This window comes from Stegastes partitus, unplaced genomic scaffold (genome assembly GCF_000690725.1).
Source record: "Stegastes partitus isolate 25-593 unplaced genomic scaffold, Stegastes_partitus-1.0.2 Scaffold1017, whole genome shotgun sequence".
In the NCBI taxonomy this organism is placed as follows: Eukaryota; Metazoa; Chordata; class Actinopteri; family Pomacentridae; genus Stegastes; species Stegastes partitus.
Genome location: NW_007578748.1, coordinates 230,191 through 257,826, shown reverse-complemented (window position 1 = coordinate 257,826; position 27,636 = coordinate 230,191). Strand labels below are relative to the sequence as shown.

At 41.9% G+C, this 27,636-nt stretch overlaps 1 protein-coding gene across 1 annotated transcript in view; it reads left to right on the top strand.

Moving 5' to 3' along the window:
* Nucleotides 1-2,174: 2,174 nt before the first annotated feature.
* slc25a21 (solute carrier family 25 member 21) overlaps nt 2,175-27,636 on the top strand; it is a 41,006-nt gene continuing 15,544 nt past the window's right edge. Inside the window, exons 1-2 of the mRNA XM_008295059.1 lie at nt 2,175-2,225; nt 16,315-16,398. Coding sequence (XP_008293281.1) covers nt 2,197-2,225; nt 16,315-16,398 — 113 coding nt within the window. The 5' untranslated portion in view covers nt 2,175-2,196. The remainder of the gene's footprint in view (nt 2,226-16,314; nt 16,399-27,636) is intronic.

Here is a 27,636-nt window from a genome sequence, read left to right as displayed (position 1 = left end):
GGAATTTTTGCTTGACTCTTGGTTCAATAGTTCTCAGTTCTCCCATTCGTACATTAAGATGCAACTGTCAACAAAGAAATTTTTTCTCTGTGGTATTTCACTTGATAATTACTTCCCTGGAAAAACCCCAGAAGACACACTCTTTTATAGACAATATGTTTAATTGAGCAAATTAGAAAGAACCCATATTGCACAGCAGCTGTGTACACACACAGTGGAATCTGCAAGGGAAGCCCTCAGAGCAACAGTAAAGGGACGAATCACGAGTTTAAAAAAAAAAACAAAAAACTTGATTGAGTCAGAAGGCCTCTCTGTGCCAAAGCAGTGGCTTTTCAACACAGATGCACATAGTTAGCGTGTGTGTGAAACCTCAGAGTCTCTCAGTGATCAGCCGGCTGCATTGATTCTCCAGCTGCTGGCACGTTACTGATGTACTGGGTTTGCGTGGATGATATGGTTGGTGGCTTCAGCTGTTCAAAATGTCGGGAATTACGCTCAATCACAGGGATTTGAAGAGAAGTTTCGCTGGATCGCTCGTGCTCTGGCAAAGATGGCACAAAACACCAAGAGTTACCCAAGTAGCCAGCGTTTAAATGAGGCCGAGCGATGGTGAGGTTCTGGTGGGTCGAAGCCATTTGGTGGCGACAAGCAGCGCATGTGCACGGTGACTTTAGTTGAAAATGAAAGGAGAAAAATATCCAGTGAACAAACATCCCCTGACTTTTGCCCCGGTTAGTCGTTAGGCAACCTTCTTATCAGATTTCTTGGAAGGTGAGTTGTCACACTTGACGTGAAGCAACAGATTTATGTTGCTATCTGATCCTTACAGGCTTTAACAGATATGTACAAGTTCACATTGAGTCTATATGGAAGATCTGAGTGATGTATAGCAGTGGTGTGATGTGCAAAAAAAAAAGTCTAATGTGTATATTCTCCACTGATCTGCTCATTATTTATTGATAGTCCAACAGTTTAAATATGTTGTTTACTGTCTAAAAACTGTTCAGATATTGTTTGTATGATACAACCAATGTTCCAAAACCCAAATGTGTTCAATTTACCAGATATAAACCAGCAAAAGTCAGAGAAAAGCAACTGTTTTGCATTTTTGCTCACAGCAAGGGATCTATTATGAATTACAGTCATTGTTAACAACAAAAAAAAAAAGTGTGTGTTGCTACTGAGTCTGTCTTAAAGTTCCCCAGTGCGACCATGAACCTCCTCCGCCCACAACAGAAGCTTGTAGGAGAAAACACCAGCAGTTTTTGTTGCACCTCAGCTGCTATAATCTCAGTTTGTAGTTAAATTTTTGAGGATTGTCAGATGATGGTTGAACCTGAAGCTCAGAACTTTTGTCTCCTTCTTCGAGCAGTAAGAGGTCTGAATGTTGAGCTTCTTGTTTATCTGCAGCAAGTGTTGCCCAGTTATCTGATCCCATATGCAGTATTTGTTATATTAGCATTGTTATTTTTTTAACCAATTCCTGATCAAATAAATTAAATAAAAAAATGCAAAGCTTTTGCCTCTCTCATCTGATTGGTTACACATCACAAGCAGTCGCCATTAATGTTAATGCTGACAAGTTTTCTTTTAACTCTGCAGGTGCAAAACCTAAATAACCAAATGCATTTTAACAAAGTTTTGTATTGGAGCTTGTCTTATTCTACATTTTGACTTCAAGATTTTCATTTTTACTGCAAACACCAGGTCCAAATATCAGTTATCTGCCTCCTTAATAACTAACAACCTATATCGGCATTTGACTCCTGATCTGCAGCAACAGAAACATTATTTTTGTCACAGTAGTTTAATCCGTCGCTCCAGTTGCTCCCCTCTTCAGTTTTGGCATTTCAGTCGTTGCTGGCTGACGTAAAACGCGCCGCTATTGGTACATCGGTGCAGGAATGTCGCTCCAGTAACCAACTTTAAATCTCTGGTTTCCTGCCAAACAAAGAGATTAAACTGGCTCCGCAATGATAATCAGCATTGTGTGAAGTTCTTTGGCAAGAGCTCGAATATAACGGACGTTTATTCACGTGAAAATTTCTCACACTTCAGCTTTAAACAAATATGCTCCAATGAAACTTTTTTTTTCCAACACTAGTGCTGCTAAATACAAAATACTGATAGAAAAGTTGTGAGGATGTGACTAATCCTGGCTGTTCTTACTTCTCAGGTCTGGTGGAGATCTGCTTGATGCATCCCCTCGACGTGGTGAAGACGAGGTAAGCTAAAGGTTTAAGCCACTTACAAGGAAGCCACTTTAGCCCACATCTGCCTCGAATCCTCTTGGTGGGTATTCGAGTCTGAGCAGCGAAGTTCCAATCATACCAAGTCTTATTCCCCGAGCTCAGCGGGCCCCGGCCAGCTCATTCTCCACACCAGCGGGCACCGATGCCAAGAGCCTGAGACATTTTGTGGAAAATGAAATGCATCATTTACCCATTCATTCCTCACACAGCGTTCGAAGTTTTATGCTTTCAAATCGCTCCTTTTCTTTCAAATTTAAGACTAAAAAGAGTCAGACCTTCTCCTTCTTCTCCGGAGCACCCCTCGCAGAATAAATCGATGTACTCGCTGCGTTTAATAGCTTGTGTTTTCTGCCACCATCTCCTGTTTTTTTGCATGTTATGCAAGAGCAGCAGCAGTCGTGAGCTGCAGAGTGATCAGGAGCCTCACACCACAGTGTCTCAGCCAGCCATAAACAGGTCGTGGGCTACTACTAAAGCTTTATAGTCTTTCACAGGCCCAGCCAAGACCTCTGGCTTCGTTCTGAGCCTCCCCTCCCACTGCCCCATTCACTACTTGTCAGTAAATTGTACTGCTTTTTCTGTCATTTACGGCAGCAGTTTCTTGGTAAATAAATTGCCCGGCGTGCCTTTTAAAAAAGTGAGATGGTTGCACTTTAAAGGCAGTGCCACCACCACCACCACCACAACACAGAGAAAGGAAACACAAGAGGGATAAAAGCCAGGGGTGAGCGGCGTTGTATTAGTTGATATTTGATACTTTGAAGGCAACGCCGTGTGATTTACGGTCACGTGTGGAAGCCGTGGGGGTTTATTACAGGTAAGTCCTGAGCCCTGCCTGTCCGTCCTCACACGGGGTCAGGGTTAAAAGTGCACCCACTATTTTCTTTGTAATGCTCTTCCTTAAAAAGCGGTAAAAGCTGCTCTAAAACTGGACAGGTTTATCTGTTTGTTTTCTCTGTTTGTGTCGCCATGTGTTTATGTTGATAGGCGTTTTGTTGCCGAGCGTAGGTCTGCGTAAATTGATTCCTTTTGGTCTGCGCTCGGGGCTTTCTTTCTTTTTTTTTTTTAAATGCACGAAACAGACTGTTTATTTTAATTGGGAGCTTTAGACAATGTCAAGAGACAACAGGCGACTGCTGCCGCTTACTCCCAAAGGCCAAAAACACACACATAGAAACAGGCGATACGTGCAAATCTGTGCACGTACTGTACATGCGTGTTCACACACTCGACGTCCACACATGAATTCATAAACCGAGCATACATACCAGCTAATTGGGACACTGAGGGAGCTGAAATCTATTAGCAGGAACCTTGGAGCCGAGACTCAGACACACCTCCACTGGGTTTCTCTCTCCCTCTCTCTCAGGCATGGCTCTTATTAGGCACTGGCTCCTGCTTTAATGTCCACCGGTCCAAATTGAACGGCAACTGGAGTAAATTTACTTTTTTCCACCAACTCAGAATCAAAGGGCTTTTTCTTTTTTTTTTTTCTTCCTTTCTTTCTTTCTTTCTTTCCCTCGTCCCTTTTCTTTCTTTTCTTTTTTCTTTTTTTTTGCTTGGAAAGGTAAACCTGACCAAAAAAAAAAAAATATGTACCTTACCTGCCTGGGAGCCGGTGTTGTTTACCTCTTTTTCCAAATGAGGGTTTATCTTTTCTCCGCTTTCTCATCGGTACGGAGGGAGGGAGCAGATTTAGGATTAGCTGCGAGCAGTTGGCTACTCCACCAGTGGCCAAATACTGCCGTCATGAATCACAAAAATGTCAGGACCGCTTGGCAGCTTTTACCCTTTAAACAAATACCGTTTCATCCTCCAAGACGACTCCTTTTGGCAGATAAATGAATAGCTGTGTTCCAGAGATTTGGAGAGGAAGAAAAAAAAAAAAAAACGTGACACATAACTTCCAACGTGATTGATAGCGCCAAATGTGGACTTGTGAGATATTTTTAAAGCGGAGAAGGAAATCAAACAATTAGATATCTATGAAATACCGTGATGGGGGGAGGGGGACACTTTTGGGTAATGATGGTGAGAATTTGACCAACTGAGCAATCAAGTTAGAAATGAGACGTAAAAGTAAAAGTCTCACAGTATGTCTTTATGCCTTTGTTGTTGCACTTTTACTCTCAGTGGTGAGCTCGCTGACCAGTCAAGTCATGACCCCTGTTACTCACCTTTGCTAACAAGTACATCGATCTTACATCTGAGGGTCTCCTGCGGAGCCCACCTTCCATCAGCTTGACTTACAGCCTCTTTCATCGTGGAGAGAGTGTCGAACATGAATAATATTGGCCATTGAGATAAGCACAAGAGGGTTTGGTTGTGCAACAAATGAGCTGGTAGAGGTTTCACGTGTTGTTTAAGACTTCTTGTACTGGAAAAATTGGCTATTAATGTCAATAAAATTGGCTCTTTTGGACAGTGCTGCTAGTAAAAAGGTCTCCGCTAATGATTATTTTTATTTCAATAAAATTTCAGAGAATGGTGAATTGTGCCCAAAAAAAACAGCCCAGCACCCAAAGATTTTCAATTTACAACCAAGAAAAGCAGAAAATCCAAATTCTGATTCCTTTTTTTTTTCACATTTTAATTGAGAACATTTGCACACCGAGGTGCACACCAGAGAATATCAGGTTCAGCCTTGTCTCCCAAAAATTACACTCCTACGCGACGAAACTGCATTTGCACTTATGCTTCAGTGAAACGTTTACTGATGGGTTTGTAACACAAGTGCATTTCAGATCAGGACATGCTGCCGTTCATTTTCAGCCAGACAATCTCATATTAAATGGGTTAGGACTGGTAACCCGTAAAATGGAGCAGAAGCTTCAAACTTATTGTGAAAAGCTTGAACTTTAACCCAAATGTGCTATTATCCTAAAACCTAACCACGTAAGCAAACAAAGGGTGAAAACCAAAAGCAAACAGCGAGTGAAAACGAAACTAGAGTCTGAGAATAATGACCCCACATGGGACCTGAACCTCGGCCTTATGGGTGAAAATCCTGTTGCTGACTTATGCCTTCGTCCTCCCTTTGTGCCCCTTTATGTGGACTCTGTGGCGCTTTCAAACTAAAAGCCTTTTGTTGTTTCAAAATAAAATGAGAATGCAGTTTAGCTGGATAGTCATTTTCGGGAGACAAATTTGTGGATGAAAACGAACACTGTGATCGTCCTAAATGCATGCACAGTGAATATAACTTTTGCTGTTGCCCTCTCAAAACAACTGCACTGTTTTTTTGGACATTTTTGGTAGTTTTGGTAACCAGAGTATGTCAGGTGTTATTCTTGTCAACAAATCCTCGTTTAAAGAAGCAAAAGATGGTCAAAGTGAAAGGTTTATTTTGCGCAAAATTGCTAATAACACATGTAGAACAAAGTGATTTGTTAAACGATCACATTTATAAGCTTCGATATGGTTAGGTTTTTTTTTACAACTGAACAGCAGGTAACAGACGAGTACTTCAATGACCACCTGAAAGCTGAAAATCCAACGATTCTTTCCGTTTTTACAGTTTCAGGCTAATAAATATGCAATTTTGGTGATGTTGTGAAGAAAGCAACTCTCTCAAAGCCGCTGGCGAAATCGGTGAAATCATTTTGGGAACAAAGGACCTGTGTACCATGATTGGCTTTTATGAAGCACTTAAAGTTGAGAACAACCACTTCACATCTGCATCTGTGACTGTTCTGTTTGGTGCTTTTTTAATACATGCCATCTTAAAAATTAAATCGAATCCAGAAATCGAAACATTTGTCTCATTGTGAGTCATTCGGGATAATAATCAGCCCAACATGTAAATGTAGCATGCTTCACACAAAGTAAACAGTTAATTGCCCCTGACCCCGACACCCTCACTTCATGGGCAGGGGCTGGAATGTGGGGGTGAGGATGGGGGACGGGGACGGGGGGGTACATTGGGGAGGGAGGGCAGTTTAGCAGAGAGAGACAGTGAGACCGGAGTTACAGCTTTTCATTAACCTGGAAACCACCTAGTTACATGGTTCATGGGCTGGTCTCAGCTCACTTGGAGGTAACAAAGGGTGTCGGGCGGCACTTTCTGCAGGGGGCTGTGCGCTCGGGGCACCCCATCTGACTCTGATCAGGTTCCCCCTCTCATTAGAGAGTTGCACTGAGCCCGCATTTCCCTTCATGTCGAGATCCTGTTACACGGAGCTCCACCCTTATAAACATGCATGCGCAAACATACTCGCACACATCTGAAAGCGGCTTCCCATCAACCCCTTTGCTTCCGCCCAGAGAGGGGAAACCACACCTTCCTCGTGTCTGCGTCTGCCCGAGCCACTTCTTGTGTCACGCTGAACTTTTTGCAGCACACGATCTGATGTGCTTGACGTAATCGGCCCCCAAAAAAATGTATTTCGTGCAATAACTCTCGACTGAGCCACTCCTCCTTCGCTTCCCTTTTCACCGACACGTTCTTTCACCGTTCCCTTCTTTTTGTGCTCTCTCGTCCTTTGATTCCTTTGTTCCTGTGCTCTTTTTTTTCTCTCTCTCTCTAACCACTCTTCACCCAGCATTTCAACCCGTCCCACTAAATATGAACTTTTGTTTCTGCATTCTTCTGCGGTTTCAGTTTTTCAGCAACCTTCTCAGCTAACCTGTTGTTGATTCAGCCACTAGCTTTGTTAATATAAACCTCATGACATAACTACCTCATCGATATCATGTGGGATCCGTTGTTTAAACTTCCGTCATTTCGTCTGAATTTGTAGTTCCTTGAGCGATTTATGTAATGTTTTCTTTCAAACCCCTGTTGTACATGTGTTTTAGAAAATCTGTATTGAATTGTGCAATTCTGTAAATTGTGTTGTATGACATGGCTGTCATTGCAAACCGCTAAGCCTGCCAGTAGCCTGTTTCAAGCCTGATTAGAAAAACCTGGTACTGGCCCTTGCCCACGGCAGTATCCATGGCAACACTACCTCCATTTGGTCACAGCACGCATGAAAGTGTGAGCCACTTGGGGGGCTTGAAAGTGATCTTTGATGAGGGCTTTGACAGATGACGTCCAGTCCTCTTTTTTTTTTTTTGGAGGGGGGCACGTGTGGCAGCGGCGAGGATGCCCGAAAGGCTTCGCTCCCCTCCTCCTCCCTTCGTACCTCCACCTCCGATTGCCCCCAACTGCTCGGTGAACCCCTGTGCACTTAAGGAGGAATCCCTGACACAACCCTCAAACAGCAGGGCACAAAGCAGCAGCAGCCTGATAGCTGATCTTTCCTTGTAAAGGAGCAGGCAGGTCAGCGGTAGTCAAGCTGGCTCCTAATCCCCTCCGGCGCTGTGAGACTGCAGGGCAAGACTTTACTCACGGTGTAAAGCCAAACACATGCCGAGTGCATGCAGGATGAACGGAGCTCAGGCAGTGCATCGCTCAGAGCGAGTCGTGAGTCTGGTTCAAAAGGCAGAGAGCGAGTCTTTCCTTTATGCATATTTGCCGCAGCAAGATTAAATCAAAATTTGAAATACAGATATGTGTCCAGCAGCCCAGTAACCCAGAATTATATACATACCATCATACATACATCACAATTTACATCCAGTGCCAAAGCAGGAAGCCATATGCAACAGGAGCCCACACTCCCCCCCAATCGTCACATACTGCCCCTTTGTCAAGCCCCCTTGGCGTCACATTCGAACGCACCCTTTGGCATCATTTTTCAACGTGCAGGTTAGTCCCACAGCCCCATTAAAGTCGGTGTACGTCAGAAATAGATGTCACGAGACTGTGGCCAAACATTTCTGTGCTGGTGTCGTCACTGTTGCTCCTTTTTCAGGTAATGAGAAGTTTACCTTGAAGCATGTGCTTAATGTCGTGAAAGGGTGTGTTTTAACTATGACCTTTTCCTCGACTTAACCAAGTAGCTTTGGTGCCTAAACTTAACCGAAACAGTGAGTGAACATGAAACAATGGTCCTATTTAGAACACAAATATTGTATCTCCACCCATCCAACCTAGTTAAGAGACTTTATTGTACTCGAAAAACTTGCCAAAGAACACCTTGTGCTATCTCTAGGACTTAAGTGGCTTTGGCAGAACAGCAGTATTTGACATCCTGGGAATGAATGCAGGGTGACAATAGGTTCAGCACGACAGGAAGTAAGGGTGTTGGCCGATAGGACGGTGCATTTAGAGTTCATGTTGGCAGCAGTTTATTATCATTACATGTTTGTTGTTTTGTTAATTGTTAGAAATAGATCTTTTCCTGACCATAACCAAGTGTTAGCTAACCCATACCTTGTGACAACCACAATTTTTCCATACAGATGTTGCAAAAAAGTGAGAATTCATAAACTAGAAATTGTCACTGAACACTAGTCCAGATCTTGTTTAATTGGAAAGCAACTTTCCGTTTTCCCCATGTTTGCTGCTGTTATATCATTATATTCATATAAATATATTTAAATAATATTTTTTTTTTTCATATCTATGCACAACAGAAACCCAAATCAAAAGAAGAAAACAAAACGTACAATTAGCAGAAGGATTATGGTCCACAAATACAACTTCACAGTCAAGAAAATTTGTCATCTTCTTACTCCTGTTCTCCCAAAACACCCCAATCACACAGTCCAAAAAGAATACTGAAACAGTAACCACTGAATTTTTCCTTTTTACGTGTCCATTTTTTTAAGTGTAAAGAAAAACTATTTAAAAACACCATAATTACATTCATATGGAAATTTTGTAGTTATAATTTCTTTAATAATGTGACATTAGGGACTTGAATATGGCTGTTTTTAGGCATGAAATATGTAGCATTGCTTCCTTTGTCAAGTCATTAAAATACAGCTTTGTGTCATTCTGATGTGTGATTTTTACATTCATATGGTTTAGTGCTTTATTCTGAAAGGGCTAAGACGTCTACTGCAGGGAGTTATGTATAGTGTGTCATTCTTACGACATGGTTGTGGTCATGTTATGCTGCCTTGTTATCTCATCCTCAGTGCAAAAGTTCCTTGATGTTGACATTTGACCAATTGCAACCATTTCTGTTTCTGTTGCTATTCAAAAAAAAATAAAAAATCAGCGTAATCAGTTCGTAATTGCAGTCAGACTTGACGTCCAATGATGTTTGAGATTAGTTTGGCCCTTTTTAAGCTCCACTCCCGAGGCTGCTACCAGTGGCATACAGAAAGCCGTCCAACATCAATACAACTTCATTAATTCAGGCTTTGTGTTAAAACTGATACATGAATGTTATTAGGTCCAATTAGGCAAGACTGCTGACTTTAACGTACACGAGGCAATCATGTTAAATTGCCGTCGGATTTACGGAAAGGGGCTTATGATGCATACCATGTCACGGCTTTTCCCATTTATTTGCACCTTTTACTGTCGACTATCTAATAAAGGCAAATGCCAGGTAAATAAACTTTAAAAACCCCAGCCCATTGCTTTTAATGTTGTGACAGATGTTGCGGCAGTTACTGGCAGATGTTGGACAAGCGGGCTAACTAGCAGTCACAAATGACTGACTGCAGAGATAGACATTTTTTTGGATATAGATAGAAGTACACATAAAGAGCAGATGTGCATGTCGGTGTGGTTGTGTTGTAGTGGAGCACCTGTAATCATTATCAGTGAAGGGGTTCACATTCCAGTCCACTAATTACAGAGGAGACGCATTGTATGCTTTGATTTCACTAGACCCTGACTGTGCTGCAACCACAGCGCTGCCCCCCTGCTGCCCCACCTCGAAAGTCCCACATGTATGTCTGTGCATCCATTATTCCACCTATATCACCCCTTTGCCAACCTCTTGCACGAAGCCGCCTCCATTTCCGATTCGCTCATGAGATGCTTTCAGCGTTGGAAAAAGTAATCAAGTACAAGTTGGCTATTTTACGACTAGATATGCTGAAATATACAATCATGGAAGTTCAAATATAATGATGGTGATTATTTAGAAAAGTGAAAAACCATGCAAATAAAGTGTACTGATGATATATGCATATAAGAAAAGGCCGTATGGGGCAGTTAAGTCTTGTGGCTCATGGAATAGATGGTCAACGTGTGCAATAGAAGTTTTGATAAGGATGTTCTGTGAAGCCTCCGTGCGTCATTGTTTTTGTTAGGAGCCATTCCGGTGGCCTCAACAGTCAAATTACAAGGTGTACCAAAAACTAAGATTGTACAGGACCTGAATGTAAACAAAAGCTTGCGAAAAAAAGAAGATCACACACAGTGTAGTGACGCAGACGGCATGACGGCATGACGGCAGACAGAAGGAGAATCAGGTGATAATCAAACTTTGAGGAGACCTATGCACAGCTTGGGCGGATGAAGAATCTTTTTTATGTGGGTCCTTCAAAAGGTTCTTGGCCTCAACTGGAAACAAGGGGCGTAACACCCATTCTGGGGCGTAACTATATACCATAAAGCCTTATATCACTGTCCATAAAAACTCAAATGTCAGAAGTAATCAAAGAAAAAAAGGGGAGGAAAGCTTGGAGCTGGCTGCTGTCGCTTCAGGACAGTGCATCCGTCCACACGGCACAGGTTTCACGAGCAGCCAAATGTGCTCCATGCACCCAAAAAGGCCTCACCAGACAATGTCAAATAAGAAAGACTGCCTTATTTTTCTGCGTAGTCTCTTTTCACTTTAATGCACTTGTTCCACAGGTGTTCAAGCTACATTATCCCCTTGCAGAAGAAGGTCACATCTTGAGCCTCCAGATACTCAACAGCGTGCATGACTTCATCATCACTCTAAAAAATGGAACCAGCAAAGTGGGATTTTATTTTGGGAAACAGATAGAAGTCAGACAGTGCAGGTTGGGTGAATAAGGTGCATGAACAGTTGGAAGCTACATTTGGCTGCTTCTGTCACCCGTGCTGTGTGGACGGATACATTGAGGTTTGTTTATTTTTTTTTTTTTACAGTGATACATGCCATATAGTATAAAGTTATGCCCCGAAATGGGAGTTACACCCCTTCTATGTAGGTGAGGCCGAGCACTTTTTAAAGGCTGCTTTGTCCTGCCATTACTCTCTGAAAGAGCTCTGGCCTTTGTCACAGTTGCGAGCAGAAGAAGTGCAAAGACCAGTGCAAAAACCCTGCAGAAGACATTCCTCTTACTCAAAGTCCAACTCAATTCTAATGTATTTATATAGCTGCACATAAGAGGAAGGCCCTACAATATTATAGTATGGAGAGAAACCCACTACTTGTGCTTTTCAGGCTTTTTTTTTTTTAGAAACCTTTGCATGGTTGCCAGGTCAGCATCACTGACTAGATCCATAATTCTTCATGTCACTTGTGCCGCACTTAAAATAACTGGATCTTAGGTGTAGGATTTGGATGGCGTCCAGTAAAGGGACTACAGCTCAAACTGGCCTCAAATCTTGTTACTCAGTAAGACCAGTTGAGGACAGAGTGGTAGTATTTTTCTGAGAACTGATAGTGTATGTCAGATAAATGATGAAAGGAAGGCCTAATGGAGAAAGAAGACAGACAGAAACATAACAGCCTCAACATCCTGCTCATCAATCTGTCTTTACATGACAATGTTACATAAGTTTATATCACCAGACGCCCCAACCCATCACATTTTTACACAGAATTAAGGATATATCAACATCTCACAACAATAAACACCTCTGTTGCTTGTTTTTAGCATTTCTTGGATGCTTATTGGCTCTTATAACACAGATCTGAGCCGGGGAGGGGGAGCGCAGTGTCGTAATAGTGACTCTCGGATTTCTCTTTGAAAGCACGCGGGGCAGTTGTCTTGTGTCTGGACTGCACTGTGTTATAGCCAGTGGTTACCTGCTGTCAGGGGAGTCTCCAAAAAATCCTGCAGCATTTCCTCACATCAAAGTAGCTGCTACTGTCCCAGTCTATGACCAGGTTATCATGACCAAGCATGTCTAGCCGGAGATCAGCAGTCAGGGCATTTGTGTTTCTCCGTTAGGCTCAACTGTAGATTTGTGAGAGTTTCTAATTTGAAATTGCGAGAAAATTTATAGAGGAGTTCAACTTGAGACACATATTTTATGTAGTTCCTGAGGAGAATTTGCAGAACTGCAGCAAAAGATTTTACTGTTTTTACATGTAGTGTTATATCATGCCGTGATTACAACTGTTTCTCAAACATTAGCACCATAATTTCAGTTAACGGCATTTGGCAGAGGTTAAAAGCCCCCCCCTCGGATTAAACACCCAAGAAATCCTCTCTGTTACGCAACCGCTTACTGGAAATGTTGGTGAGACGACTCATTTTTTCCACCTATCTGATCCACTCATGCATTAGTGGCTTTCTAAATTTGCTGCAGTAACATATAGAGCGATCTGTCAGTCAAAAAGAAGTTTGTAATGCTCAAAACATCTGAGCCTGGCCCTGCCTATAGCTCGTCCTCGTGCTGTTTTATGCAGCTCTTTTCCTGCTCTTCTCCAGTAACACAGCCTGATCTCGGGTCACAGGGGTCACAGTATATGAGCAGACATCTGGACCAGCAAACTGGTCCCAACACCACCATAGGGGAATCAGAGGAATCGGTTTTATCGGCGTGAAAAACAATCCAGAATGACAGAAGGATGTCGTAGCCCCTTTTTAACAGCCAGAGGAACTTTTTTTTTTTTTCATTTATCCACACCACGGACCTGCTCCACAGCCTCCCCAGATCTGGTGGGTGCTGGTGAAACTCAAACTGGCCTGGTCCAGATCAAGCTCTGGCAGCCTGCCGTGTCACAAGCGCCAAAGGTTTATCACTTCCCCTCTACTCCCATCTCGCATCTTCTTCCCCTTGACTTTATTTTCCTATTCCTTCCTCCAAAGCACTCTATTTATGGGCCTCCTCCTGTCATGCTCAAACGATTTTTCCTTTAACAGTTTTGTCATAGATTCAGTGCATCTATCAATATTTGTGTTCCCTGTTCGGTTTCTTTCCATGTTATTGGACAGCTGAAACATAAAGTGTCATACTTCTTGTTTTATGCTGCTTTCATGAATAAAATATACTTTTTTTCCTCAGTGAGAGGCACGTCAGTTGTCAAAACAAGCAGCTATTTAATCCAAATGGGATCCTTTTATTTTCGGTTGCGCTCTTCCACCCTCAAGCAAGATTGAATGGCCAAAGTCACGACTGGCGGCATTTGCCATGTTGGACCATTTAGGCCGGAAAAGTGGTCTTAACCTCATGTACCAATGCCATGGACTTTTACCATCTTTATGATCCCGCTCATTAAAATTAACTATCTGGTTGTAAAAAATAGATTTCCCCTTTATGTTGCCTTCTGGATTGTCTTATGTACTTCAGATCTAACACGAGAAATTCCACAAGTCTCATTCTTCCCTTCAGTTCTTCTTTTTTTGTGCAATCATGTGTTTCGTTTGTCTCCCCATTTTTTTTTTTTTTTTTTGTCGGAGCACTTGGCGATGGAAGGCACGAGTAGATCAAAGCTCTTATTGTAGCAACGGCTCCAAATACACAGCAGCACACATAAATCAAAGCGTTTAAAGTTGCACAATTTGAAATGTTGCGGTATAAAAAAGATAGCTAAAGATGACTACCTGTTGTAGATTAGGTCATTACTACTCAGTCTGGGGTGTTAATTTATATGTCATTCTGTCTGAATAGCTATAAAAATGATTTCATATTGGCTGTATTAGACCCTAAATTTTAAATAAAGAGCAAGTCATCAAACTTGCCTCGCTATGAGTGCCACCAAGGGAATACCCCTCGTTTAATAGGGCATATTTTTAAGAGATCTCCTAAAAAGCGTGGCCTGCCCCTTTAAAAGTTGGCCCATCGAGCCTCTGCCTTTTGATCAACCTAATAACCCCCCTACCCCTTCCCATAGGCACTTTTTTTTTAACACGATCATTAATGAGCCTCACCTCAACATCTCAGCTTCTCTGAGGTGACAGCCCGTCTTGTTGGTCCCATTACCACCAGGGTCTGGGAGCGGACACGGCCTCCGAAGGCCCTCAAACACGGCGCTGCTGTCCATAAAAATACAAAGAATGGGGCTCTCGCCTGCCACTCCGCCCTCATTTACCTTTTTGACTCCTTTGTGGACGCCCAGCATTTGTACTTTTATAGGCATTGGAGGTCAGGTGGACGAGGTCTTTAGGATTATTTACCCCAGAGTGCCTTGTCTCGTTCGCAGAAGCACCAACCTGCCCTCGTCTTCACCCTCACCTGAGCAACTCGGGGCCTGTAAAGCACAAATACAGAGTGAATAAGACGAGGGTAAAGGAGGAACGGGAGGCGGTCTTGAAGAACTCACAGATCTCATCACCTCTGAGTATCTAAGTCGGTTTGACTGATGATTGAAGAAGATGCTCCGAGCCGTGTGTTTTAAAGAAGCCCCGGGGTTTCCTTTGGGTCTTCTGCCTGCAGAGTTTATGATGCTCGTGGTCGACTCTGAGGCCAAGTGAATCTGCCAGAGCCACATACAGGATATCTTCTGCTCTTCTTCAGCCAGCCAGTATATCTTCTTATTCACGGAGGCCTTATTAACATCAACTGCAGCTTTTTGTCTGCACAAATCCCCCAAACAGGACAAGCAGTCAGGATTAACTGAACGTTTGAGTCTTATTTTCCACTGTTGGTTGCTGTGAAAAAGCAACATTAGCAGCTTCCTAGCCAGGGGCCTGACAGTTCCCCTGCTGCCACGACTTCTTCTAGTCCTCCCTATTATCTCCTACTCCCTGGGCCTTTCTGTTTGGTCCCTGGCTTTTATGGCAGGGTAGGAGAGGGCCATGAGGAAATGAGGTGACCCCAGGGTCACGAGTGGAGTCAGGGGGCTGGAACCGGACCACGGCCCTGCCAACCCCACTCTCTCAGGGCCGGTTCGGGTCGAAGAAGCAGGGAGTGCAAAGCAGACAGGGGGAGACTGGGGACAGGGAGCCTTCCATCCTTGACCCCGCCGTCATATGACTCTAATTAAGCCAGATTTGAATTTGTTTACAAGCCCCAGTAGTCTTAAATCTTCTGGGTCCTTGCCCTCCCTCCCTATACCTGTTATTCCACCGTCCCCTCATACCTCGAGTCCTTCTTTTCTTCTTCTCTTTAATATGGTGTCAGACATCTATTTATTATGCTGTTTTAACTGGTTTTCAGGAACGAGTTACAAGCTATTTGGGAATCCACCAAATAGGATTTGAGGGACACCCCTCTAAGATGTTAATCTGTTAGCGATATGAAAGGCCGCTCACCCCACTAAACTCCCCCTCCACTGGAACCCGGGGGCTCTTTATGGCCCCATCAGGCACCCGCATGGACGACTTACTGCTGACCTTGTGACCTGGCAGTTGAAGCCATATGAGGAGGGAATCTTTCTCTTGTCCCGGTACCGCCTACTCTCTTTTCTTGCGCTTCTGTTTCTCCCAAAGAATCGCCGATGTGCTTTTTGTCTGTGCAGGAAAACTATACATCAAACCACCATCTATCGCATTGTTCAACTCTGTTTTCTTCAGTCGGTACAGCAGGATGTAATGAGATCTCTCATCATCTCTGTACCTGAACCTCTTTACCACTAACAGGCCTGATTTCTATTCATTCTTCCACCCAAACTGGTCTCCCATGTAAAAGATTTACACGCAGCTCACCAGCCTTTATTAGGGAGCTACCTGCATGTTTGCTATACAACAAAAAGTCCCTCGACTGGCTCCATCATATTAAAAATTTACACGTAACTAAAGAGCTGTTACAATTGGCTTACTGGCATGTTAGTAGCCGAAAAGCTCGCTGCACAAGGCCTGGTCCTGGGGTGTTGGGTGGCTAATTGGATCGGTTGGGTTAAATAAATGTTTGAGTTCTCCCCTGCACTGAGGGGACCTGGTGGCAGGAGCCTCTCATCTTAGCAGAGGAGGAAAAAAAAGGTACATGAAAGGCAGAGGGGAAGAAAATAGGGAGGGAAATGAGCTCATTAATGATAAGATCAAATTTGTTCTGGGTATTTTATGCACGTGTCACAGTGTAGCTTACACAGAAAATGAGGACGACAGAGGGAGGAAGCAGAGACAGAGCCACAATAAAAAAGCCATACTTAAAGTGATAGAAGCTCTAATGAGAACTTTGTCATTGCAGGTTCCAGATCCAAAGAGGAACCAGTGACCCGAACAGCTACAAGAGCCTGGGCGACTGCTTCCGGACGATCATCCGCAGTGAAGGGTAGGCTGTTCGTGACGGTTAATGCCAACTACAGGACTAAAAACAGAACTATGCACACAGTCCTGTCAGTCAGAAGTCTGTCTGTTTTCTTCTATATGGGAAATGGAAAGGCTGTTGTTCCTTAAATACTCAATTTCAAAGGGATGTGCAATTTCAAATGCTCACTAAAACAAAGATTGTGTGGTGTTCCTGATTCATAGCCGGCCAACAGTGTTTAACATCAAGAGACATTATGCAAAAAGACACAAGTGCATTTATAAGTGCTTAAGTGTTGTGCACTATGCAAAAAACTAATAATTTAAGTGGTGCTTACGTTGTAGCGTCCTTGGATATTCTCTGCTTTTAGGTCATCACAACTACCCTACTTAGGAAAACGTGCTGTCGATGTCACAGAAGGCTACTGTGTTTGAAAAACTTCATTGGAATAGCAAAATCTGCGGCAACGTAACCAATTTTGCAAACTTTTTGCACTCGTCTGAGTTGTTTTTTGTTGGTTTAATGTACATGATGAGAGACGGAAACACCTTTCTTAAGTTTAGTTCTTAATTGAACATTTAACTCACATGACCGACTGCTTCTTCATCTTCTCCAGACAACAACCTTCCCTGATTGAAAACAATAACTAAAGACTTGTCTCCATTTATCTCTCATAGATGGGCAAAGTTTTGTTTTTTTCTTGCTTCTCTTTCCAGCTATTTTTTCTGTTTTTTTCCGGCCTCTTACAGCCTGTATGGCCACTTTCTAATGATGCTATGTAGCCTATGAAGCAGTTAATGTAAACAAGCTTAATTTTCCTTTTTGGTCAACATTTCAAAAGTTTGCTTCAAATTAATGTGATGATTATATGGAGACACAGCAAGTGAAAGTACATCAGTAATTATGTATTCAACTGTGTAGCTAAAGGTGTGAAAGCGTCCCAGCTAATGTGTCTGTCAGCCCACAGAACTATTCAGTAGCAAACCACTGAACTTACCTGTAGGGGAGGTTTTTTTTTTAAGCCGTTAACAACCAACCGCTTTTGTTTCCATCTTCTTTTACTCAGTTTATTACAGCAGCTCATAGTGCCACCTTCTATGCAGCCTATTTGCTCCAAAGCAGTTAATGGAAACAAGTCTAATTTTCCTTTTTTTTCCCCCACATTTAAAAAAAAAAAAAATTGCTGCTAATTCGCTTGATAATTCTGTGCTAACACAGCTACTGATGGTACTACTGTATTAGTAATTATAAAGGCAACTATGTTTTTTCTCCCAAGCATGCTGATTTATTTAAATGTAGTTAAAGGTACGGTGGCATATCGGTCATGTGGCTGCAAATCTGCCGGTTTGCTTGCTTTGAAACAGCTGATGTGTTTGTCAGCCTGCAGAAATCTCCTGCGGCAAACCACTGAACATACCTGAATGTAAGTTTTTTCAGCAGCTGGCAACCGATGCTTTAGTTTAGTTTTGTTTTTGTCACCCTCTGATGACACTACGCAGCCTGTTTGCTTTAGCAGTTAACAGAAACAAGCCTCGTGTTTCTTTTCTTTTAAAAAAAAAAAAAGCTGTAAATTCACTTTGGTAACTCCGTGCCAACACAGCTACTGACAGGACTGCTGCATCAGTAACTCTGTAGTCTACTATGTTGGTTCTGATTTAAAGATATGGTGACAGATTGGTTGTGTGGCTACAATTCTGAAAGTGTTGCAGGTTTGGTTGCTTTAAACCAACCATGTGTCTGTCAGCCTACAGAAATATCCTGCGGCAAACCGCTGAACATACCTTCTTATTCCTTCTGCTCACACTGCATAAGAGTAGCCTAACTACAGACAGTCTCGCTGCCACGCTCCCTCCTCCTCTGCCTGCCTTGTGACAGGTCTGTGTGAGACAGTGCAGGCGTAGGAGAAAGTGGTTGCCACTCGCTCTGTTTACGGCGAGTCGACAGCTTTACTGCGGATATAAAGTTGATCTGCTGCGAGGTGTGAGCGAGCGCTCGGCGAGAGGCCGGCTAGTGACAGTTGGAAATCCTCAGTTGGCTGCAGTTCAGCGGAGGCAGCCATCCTGCCACGGTAGCTGTGCCCTCTTCACCCCGAACACATGCTTACAGTGTGACACTTAACGCCTTTGTGCCTACATGCTTTTTGGGTGTGTCCTGTGGGAGTAGGTCCGTCTGAATTTCCAAAGAACTCACTGACACAACAAAGTGGTTGCCAAATTACATGGCATCCACACCATCAACATAAACTATGAGAACTATTTGAATGTGAACTCACGCAACAGCGCCGTCCTACGAGTCCCAAAAGACAGGAGATTCGCTTTTTTTTTTTTTTTGTCTCCCAATTATCATTAACAGTATATTTTTGCTGCGTCTGTAATCACTCCCCAGTAGCGCGTTGCGGATTACCTCCAGGCCAAACCACTTAGTTATAATTTATACAAATAGTGTTAGGCCCCACTGTTGTAGAATTATTATTAAAAATAAACATCTCCCGTCAGCTCATGGCAGGACTGAGCTAACACCAGGCCTCATTCCCCTTTTTCTCTCTCTCAGAGGAAACCTGAGCTCCCAACTCGAGCTGAAGAAAGCCATGCACAATAACCGAAGCTATAGTGTTTAATAACTTACACAAGAAGATACGTTTGAACACTCGCAGCTGGGAAGATTCTCTCAGTCAAAACGTTGCATTACGTCATTATAAAATGTGTAAAATACAGCATGAAATCCCGTAGCTGTGCTCGTAAGTGTGTGACAGTGTGAACTATGCTCACCAACACTTGTGTATTGCCTTACAGGCCACGCTCTCTCTTTTTTTTTTTTTCTGTTGCATGCGGGTGCAGCAGCATGAGCATGTGTTAAGTGTTTCCGTCTGGAGGCAAACAAAAAGACTCTATTCTCCAGCATTCTTTACCAGTGTGGTATCCAGAGACTGGGTCGGGACCCAAAGCACGGCCACAGAAATATTAAAAGGGTCCACGCGTTACAGCAGAACATTGGAAGTTGTGTAGATCAATGACGAATGCCTGGGACTAACATGGCAGGGTGAAGCAGGGGGCTGGAGTCCAGCTGGGACCACCCATGCAAAAAATATATACATTCGCAGAAGTGTGAAGAAGATAAGCACATCCTACAGATTACATGTGTTCTGCTACAGGCATGGCTTGTGTGAACCATCATCTCAAAGGAGTAGTTTCATATTTTGGAAAATGTGTTTTTTTACTGTTAAACTTTACACCTTTTCTTTATAGATTAAAAAAACAAGATAGAAACATGATCATTTGTGAGCTTTAGTAATGCTGGTAAAGAGATTTTGGGTCTGCTCCTCTATGCATACTACTATATCCAAATAGTACGCAAGAATCAAATGTAGTTTGCCAAAAATACCTGGACGCCCTACATCATTTGATCAGATTTTGCAGCATGCAAGCCAGCGTGGTTTCCTGACCCATCTGACCCACAATCCGCTGTGCAGTTGCGTCATTGTGTTTTGCAGGAGAATAAACAAGCTTTAGCCAACCAGAGACCACAAATGAACGGTCAAAGTTAAAGGCACTTTATTATGAAGAATGTAGTGTGCACCAGTTGGAGGCACACTGCATGAATACCCACAAAGTTCTGTTTCTATACAACTAAACTGCATTCTAAATTAGATTTTGTTTTGAAATAAATGTTATTTTTCACCTCTGACATGGCAGAAAAGGTGACCAGTTTGAAAAAGCCATGTTTAGGTCGATACTTCTACATATTAGAAGCTTAGGTAAAGGCTAGGCATCTAAATTCCTTGTTTAGAGTTAGGAAAACTAGTACAGTTTGGTTAAAATAAGACCATTTCACTACACGTTTGAAGCCTCTCCTCCATTTTCCAGGTTACCAGGGACACGTCTACATCATTTAACATGTAACTGTTTGGCTGAAAAGGAGCGGCAGTGAGGCAGTAGAATAAATGGCAAAGATGCAGATTTGTGATACAATAAAATGAAACGTAATCCAGAATGTGACTGAGAATGCATTTAATTCTTATAGGAATATAAGTTTGTGGACACTGGGTTAGCATGAAACAGAACGTACTTTGTGAGGGCAGCTGAAGACCACACTGAAAGTAAAATGAAAGTTTGCGATTTTGAACAAGGCTGGCTGCTTTCTACTATTTCCACTCTTGATGCTAAGCTAAGCTAATGGACTGCTGGCTTTATAAGTTGACTTTACAATCTGCAGAGTGGTATTTAATCTTCTAATCAACCCTCTGAAAAAAAAAGCAAATTAGCATAATTTTTAAAAAGTCATGTTTTCTTCTTTTGTTAATGTGCCATCCTTTAAAGAAAACATTCCTAGAAGAGCTTGTGCGTTTGAGTAACAGTACAGCTTTCAGGTCCAAACCACTGCTTTGCTTAAGTACACAGTTACACTTTCCACATTTGGGGAAAATTAAGCATTTTGATGGTTGTTTCTGTGTAACACTCAGGAAACCCTTGTCGTTAATGAATCGTTAGCTGTTCAGTGAACTGCAGGTAGCTCCTGTTGTTTGTGTTTACAAGCGAACATCCTGGGCGTTGGTCGAGACGATCTCCTGGTATAAAGCCCGACTGGCATCATGTTGATAGATGAGCCAGCTAAAGTTACACTGTTATTATAGTTTACTATAAACTACAGATGGGTGAACAATTAAAGGAAAAAACCTGAACCCTAAACCCTTGATCTCTTAAGTGAGGCGCTGCGGTTCTTCTGTGATGCTGTAGAGGGCCTTTGGCTGGCATGGGCCGACTCCACTTGTATCTTTAGAGCATAGAGTCACTGCAAATCAACCCAAAGGTTTTTTTTTAAATGATCGATCACCTTATTTCTATCCTGATGGAGGGGTCTCTTCCATTCATAAGACATGAAAGGTCACCAAATGGTTGGATAGGATGAAAAAGAAAGCTGTGACCTTCACAGTCGCCAGATCTCACCCTGGTGAACACGTGTGTGACATTTTGAATCGATATTCTCTACAACCGTCATCATCCAAACAACAAATGAGTGAATATGTATTGGAGGGATGCTCTTGTGTCCCTCCAGTAGAGTTCCAGAGAATTGGAGATAAAAATCTAAGCTGCACTAAAGCTGTTCTTGCAGGATGTGGAGACCGAACACCTTACAAAGACACTTTATGGTTGCGTGGAGATGGCTACGCAAGACTGTTGTTTTCCTGTTTTGTCCCTTTATTAGGGCAACAACACCATTATTGTCATTGCTGATTAATCTGTCAGTTATGTTCTCACTGAATTAATTTTTGGTTTGGTGTTTAAGATGTCAGAAAAATGAAAAAAAAATAATGTTGATCTTGTTTTTCCCACAACCCAAAAATACTCAGTTTAATGTCATAGAAGAGTAAAGAAACCCAAAATATTCACATTTTGAAGATGAAATCAGATCATTTAGTTTTGTTTTTGTTTTTTTCCCTCCAAACTGATCATATTCTCATTTTGCTGGACAGGTTTTGCTGGATAACAAATATGTATATATATATACAGCCGTCCTCAAATGTATTCATACTCTTCTATTAAAGAAAAGGCAAAATTCACAATAGTCACTGAAATAACTAGAAACTGAAAAAAGTAATAATAAATACAAATTTGCTAAATTATAATTTAGTGAAATGAGTCATTGCTTTTGAATTGTGGTTGAAAAGAATAATTAAAAAAGAAATAAATGTCCCAGACAAATTAGAGCACTTTGCTGATGAGCAGTGATCCAACATCAGAATACCTGTCAACAGGTGCAGAAGTCTGATGGAGAGTTACAGAAAACACTTGTGATTGGCTCAAAGGGTTGTTCAACTAAATATTAGTTTACGGGTCCCATCATGCTTGTTTGCTTATTTATTTATTTTTATATTTCTGTTGAACCACAATTCAAAAACAATGTCATGATTTTCATAAAACATTTATTTATTATTACTTTTGTCAATTTCAACTTATTTCAGTGACAGGTTAGGGTTAGGGTTTTTTTCCTTCTTTAATGGGAGGGTATGAATACATTTGAGGACGACCGTCTATAGAGTAGAAGTATATAAGACACACTTTAAGGTGAACATACAGCGTCTTCCATAAATATTGGCTGGTTAAGATGTGTTAAAAGCCTTAAAATAAATTCAATTTTTATTGCAGAAACATACTCACACTGAAAATTGTAGAGAAATGTAACCTTCAACTCAACTCAAATGAATTGTTGGCAAAAGGGAGTTATACAAAGTATTAACATCAAGGGTGCTGATAATTGTAGCACACATGATTTGATGTAAAAGAATAATTTTTTTTAATGTGGGATTTTTTTCACACTGAATAAATGCACTTGAATTAAAGGTTGAATTTTCCTCTTTTTTTTCATTGGGGTCCTATGTTATTTAGAAAAAAACTGAATTTAATAGAAGCTAAAGAACACATCTTAACCAGGGGTGCCAATCATTATGGAGGGCGCTGTACATGTCCCAAGAGAACATAAACATCACTTGTTTTGGATCTTTGTCGAAAATTTCACGTCCTTACAAAGAAATCAATCCACAGGCTGTTACCTAAGAAAGTTGGGGAGGGCTGACAAATTGGTAATAAAAGAAAAAAGCAATTAATGCATGTAAATGGTTTAGATTGTTTTGCTTAATACCTTGAGTATATAATTCACAATTGCATCCTATGGGCTGCACAAAACTCACCAATATTAACACACATGCCTCATATCAGTCAACAGGGAAGAGTATTTGCCTTATACGTAATTTTCTTAGGTGATTTCTACGATAAACGAATAAGAGAAACATCCGATTTGTGCCTTTTTTCTGTAAATCCTGGCTACAAGTAATCCTCCTGTTTTGCTCGTGACAATGTCAAGGTTACAGCAGACACTGGGAACGTGGAAATATTTGCAGATGAAGCATGGTGGTTGTTTACATGGTAAAATGTTCCCTGGGGGCTCATATTTCCCGCAGATATTCCCAAAACAGAGATATTGAAGGCCCCTTTTTTTTCCCCAAAAAATGGAAATGGTCCGTTCCATTGCGCATTTACACATTTTACAGTTTGTTTTTATTTTGTATCGGCCGGTTTATTGAATTGGTCTTGTCTGCGTGGTTCTGTCAGCGATGCGCTCCCCTCCAGATGGATGGAGGCTGTTAAAAAAGGAAAGGTTTATGAAAATGAAAGCCAAATCACACACACAAGTGCGCACAAACGCACAGCTTCCCGCCAGCGCACACATCCATTACGCTCCCTCTGGTCCCTCGCTGTGCGTCAGGAGGCCATTTGTTTAGGAAAAGACAAAAAAGGGACTTAGTGTGTGTACTTTACATTGGCAATCAAATTAGGATTCAAATGATGGCCACTCACTAGAGGCCATATTTGTTCTGTAACAAATTTCACTCGTCCTTCATCACCTGGTGGCTCCCCAGCCTGACCACACCCGGGAAATCTGTGGCCACCATTTGCATGGACAAAGAGAGCCGAGGGAAGGGCCTTCCGTCCGCCTGAAATAACTTGTTTACACAAACCATTCGAGGGATTCATTTTTGGCTGCTCCGGGGGATTTTCCTCAGCGATTTCTGCTCCGGCGTTATCATGAGGGCTCGATTACCCGAGGGCCAGTCCCGCTTGTGTAACTTCAGGTGTTGATGAAATAGGTCGGCCCTGTCACCTGATGACAAATGTTTGGATCATTAGTTGTGGTTCAGTGCTGTTTTTGGAAGGCAGCCTTGCTTCCGTGTGCAGCTTAATGACCCGACGTTCTCAGGTTATATTCGCTGGAAATGTGTGCCAGCAGCAAAAATATTTACACTTGTTCTCAATCAACCAAGATCATCTCTGTTGACTTGTAGGGAATGTTGCCACAACAGAGCTGCTGCTGCTGCTGCTGTTCACAGGATACAGTCGGTCACGCCACGTTGTCCTCTTTGTCCACAGACAAGTGTTCGGCTTCAATATGAACTCTCTTATACTTCCACTGTCATCTGCAAGATACTTGGTTAACCTGTGAACATTTACAGATGAATTCTAGATTTTTCCTTCTGACTTTGTTGTGGAAGTCAAGACCTTGTTTTAAATGGGTCAGATGACTTTGATGATCATCTGCTCATATGTCGTCATTATTTATTGTGAATAAATTCCTTGGAAAGGCCAAAACCAGCAGTGCGGTAGTTCATGTTTCTTTTCTTTTTTTTACTTCTTTAACTGGTTGGTGAATTGCTTTCCCAAACACAATTCTTTCGGTGGAAAAGTGTGGGTTTTCTTTTTTAAAAAGACTAAATAATTTCCTGCTTGGCACTCAGTTCACACTCTTATACTTTCTCTTTCCCTTTCATCTGAAAGATACGTAGCTTGTCTTGTGCACATTTACAGATGAATTCTAGGTTTTTTCCTTCTGACTTTGTTGCCAAAGTCAAGACCTTGTTTTAAATCGGTTTGATGACTTTGATGATCGTCTGCTGATATTGTGATTAAATTCCATGGAAGGGCCAAAGCCAGCAATGTGATAATTTCCTGCTCTGCACTCAATTCACATGGTCTTGTACTTTCTCTTTCCCTTTTATCCATTATCTATACACCACTTAATCCTCACTATTGTTGTATGAGGAGTTTGTCCCAGCTGACTTAGGGTGAAGACAGACAACCAAGCACACTCACATTCACACCTATGGACAATTTAGAAGAACAATAGAACAATTTTGGACCTTGTGGGAGGAAGCCAGAGAACCTGGAGAGAACCCACGCTGCACGGAGAGAACATGCAAACTCCACGCAGAAAGATCCTGGGTGTCCTCACTGGAATGCAAACCGACAACCTTCTTGCTGCGAGGCAACGGTGCTAACCACCAAGCCACCTTGCAGCCCTCTTTCCCTTTCATCTGCAAGATATTTAATTCATCTTGTGCACATTTACAGATAAATTCTAGGTTTTTCAAGACAATAATTTAACTTTTTCCATCCATCCATCCATCTTCTCCCGCTTATCCGGCAGCAGCCTTAGCAAAGCCGCCCAGACTTCCCGATCCACACACACCTCCCCCAGCTCTTCAGGGGGGACCCCTAGGCGTTCCCAGGCCAGCTGGGAGACATAGTCCCTCCAGCGTGTCCTGGGTCTTCCCCGAGGTCTCCTCCTGGTGGGATGCACCCGGAACACCTCCCCAGGGAGGCGTCCAGGAGGCATCCGGAAAAGATGCCCGAGCCACCTCAACTGACTCCTTTTGATGTGGAGGAGCAGCGGCTCTACTCCGAGCTAACTTAATTTAACTTTTTTTTTTAATTTAAAAAAATCCTTGAAAAGCTAAAACCGTATTTATCAACAATATTTTCTGACTTCCTAACCTGGTTGGTGATTTGCTTTCCTTAACTCATTTATACCAGCTGAGAAAAAGTGAATATTTTTCTTACAAAGGCAAAATCATCTCCTGAAGCTGCTGTGCGCTGTAGTTTTTAGCAAACTTTTGTCTCTCAGGAGTAAATGATGCATTGTCTGGGGACTATATTTAGCTGTGGATTAACACACATTTGGTGCTCCAGCTTGAGTATTTACAGCAGCAGGACTGTGTATTTTTAATAGACTCAAAGTAAATTACAATCCAGTGTTGATCAGAATGAAGGAACCTGGAACACATTCAACACTGTGGTGTTCCGTAACAGTATGAGCTCTCTTGTACTTTCTCTTTCACTGTCATCTGCAAGATATGTAGTTTGTCTTGTACACATTTACAGATGAAGTCTAGACTTTTGCTTTTGACTTTGTTTAAAACTCAAAAGCTTGCTCTAAATTATTTATACAACTTTGATGATAAAGCTGTCAAACCATAATGAGAAACACAGTCGTCCAATTTTCAGTATTTTTCTTGACTTCCTCACCTGGCTGTTGATTCATTCTTCCAAACGTATTCATCCCAGTTGGAAAAATGGGACTATGTTTCAACAAAAGGCTGAATAATTTGCTAAAACTGCTGACTACTGTAGTTGTTAACTATCATTAGTCCATTAAGAGTAAATGATGCATTTTCTGGGGACTATTTTTAGCTGTGGATTAACACATATTTGTGCTCTAACTCAAAATAGACTGGAGTGTCCCTGTTTGTGACCACAGTGCTGTATGTGGTGCCAGGCTCAGTATTAACATGCATACTTTCTGTTTCACCGTCATCTGCAAGATATCATGTGCACATTTACATTTGCTTCTAACTTTGCTGTCAGATTGAAAACATTGCTTTAAATTGGTTGGACGACTTTGATGATAAAGCTGCTTATATTCGATAATCTTTATTATCAAGCCAAAACCAGGATTACAGTGGTCTGGTTTTCGATATTTTTCGGCTTCCTAACTCGGTTGGTGACTTGCTTTCCCAAACCTGTTTATTTCGGGTAGAAAAATGAGATTTTTTTTTTTTTTTTTTAAAGGCTGAATATGTCTGTAAGCTGCTGAGCACTGCAGTTTTTTAGCAAACATTAATCAATCAAGAGTAAATGATGCATTTCTTGGGACTATTCTTAGCTGTGGATTAACACACATTTGGTGCTCCAGTTTGAGTATTTACAGCAGCAGGACTGTGTATTTTTAATAGACTCAAAGTAAACTACAGTCCCTGTGTTCGTTATAATGAAGGAACCTGGAACGCGTGCAACGCTGCGGCTCGCTGATGTGTTTTTAATCGTTTCTGGAGCACAGAAAGGGCTTTGGTTACACGGACAATACTTCCATGGGTGCATTGATGTTTTTTGAGCTTTTCAAGTGATTTGGTGACAAAAACAAATGTGTAGAAAAAGAAAAATGTAAATTGTCATCAACCTTATCCACATCAAAGCGTGTTTACGGGCGCCACGTCACATGTACAGACAGACAAAAAGTATAAAGAATTTAGTTGCTGTGGGGGCAGCTGAGTGAAGTCTGATAAATTTTGTGGTTGGTTGAAGACTAAAGAATACAAATTTGAAACTGATTAAGAAAAAAATCCCCGGGTTTTTTAGTTAGAAGTGAGCTTTCCAGACTGCTGTAGCCCGCTCCTCATCTCTGAGGCCGCTGCTAACAGAACACACCTGAACTGAACTGTGGGTAATGTAGGCGCCAGGTTTTGACAACGAAGAACAATCCACAGTTACCACCTTTGCCAGCGACACAGAAGAAGAAGAAAAACAAGAACAAGAACAAGAACAAGATTCAGCCACTATTGAAGCAAAAAAAAAAAAAAACCCGACTGTAAATAATGGGAGATCAGTGACTTCTTAATGTTTAATGAAGGACATTTACATGCATAAAAATGAAATT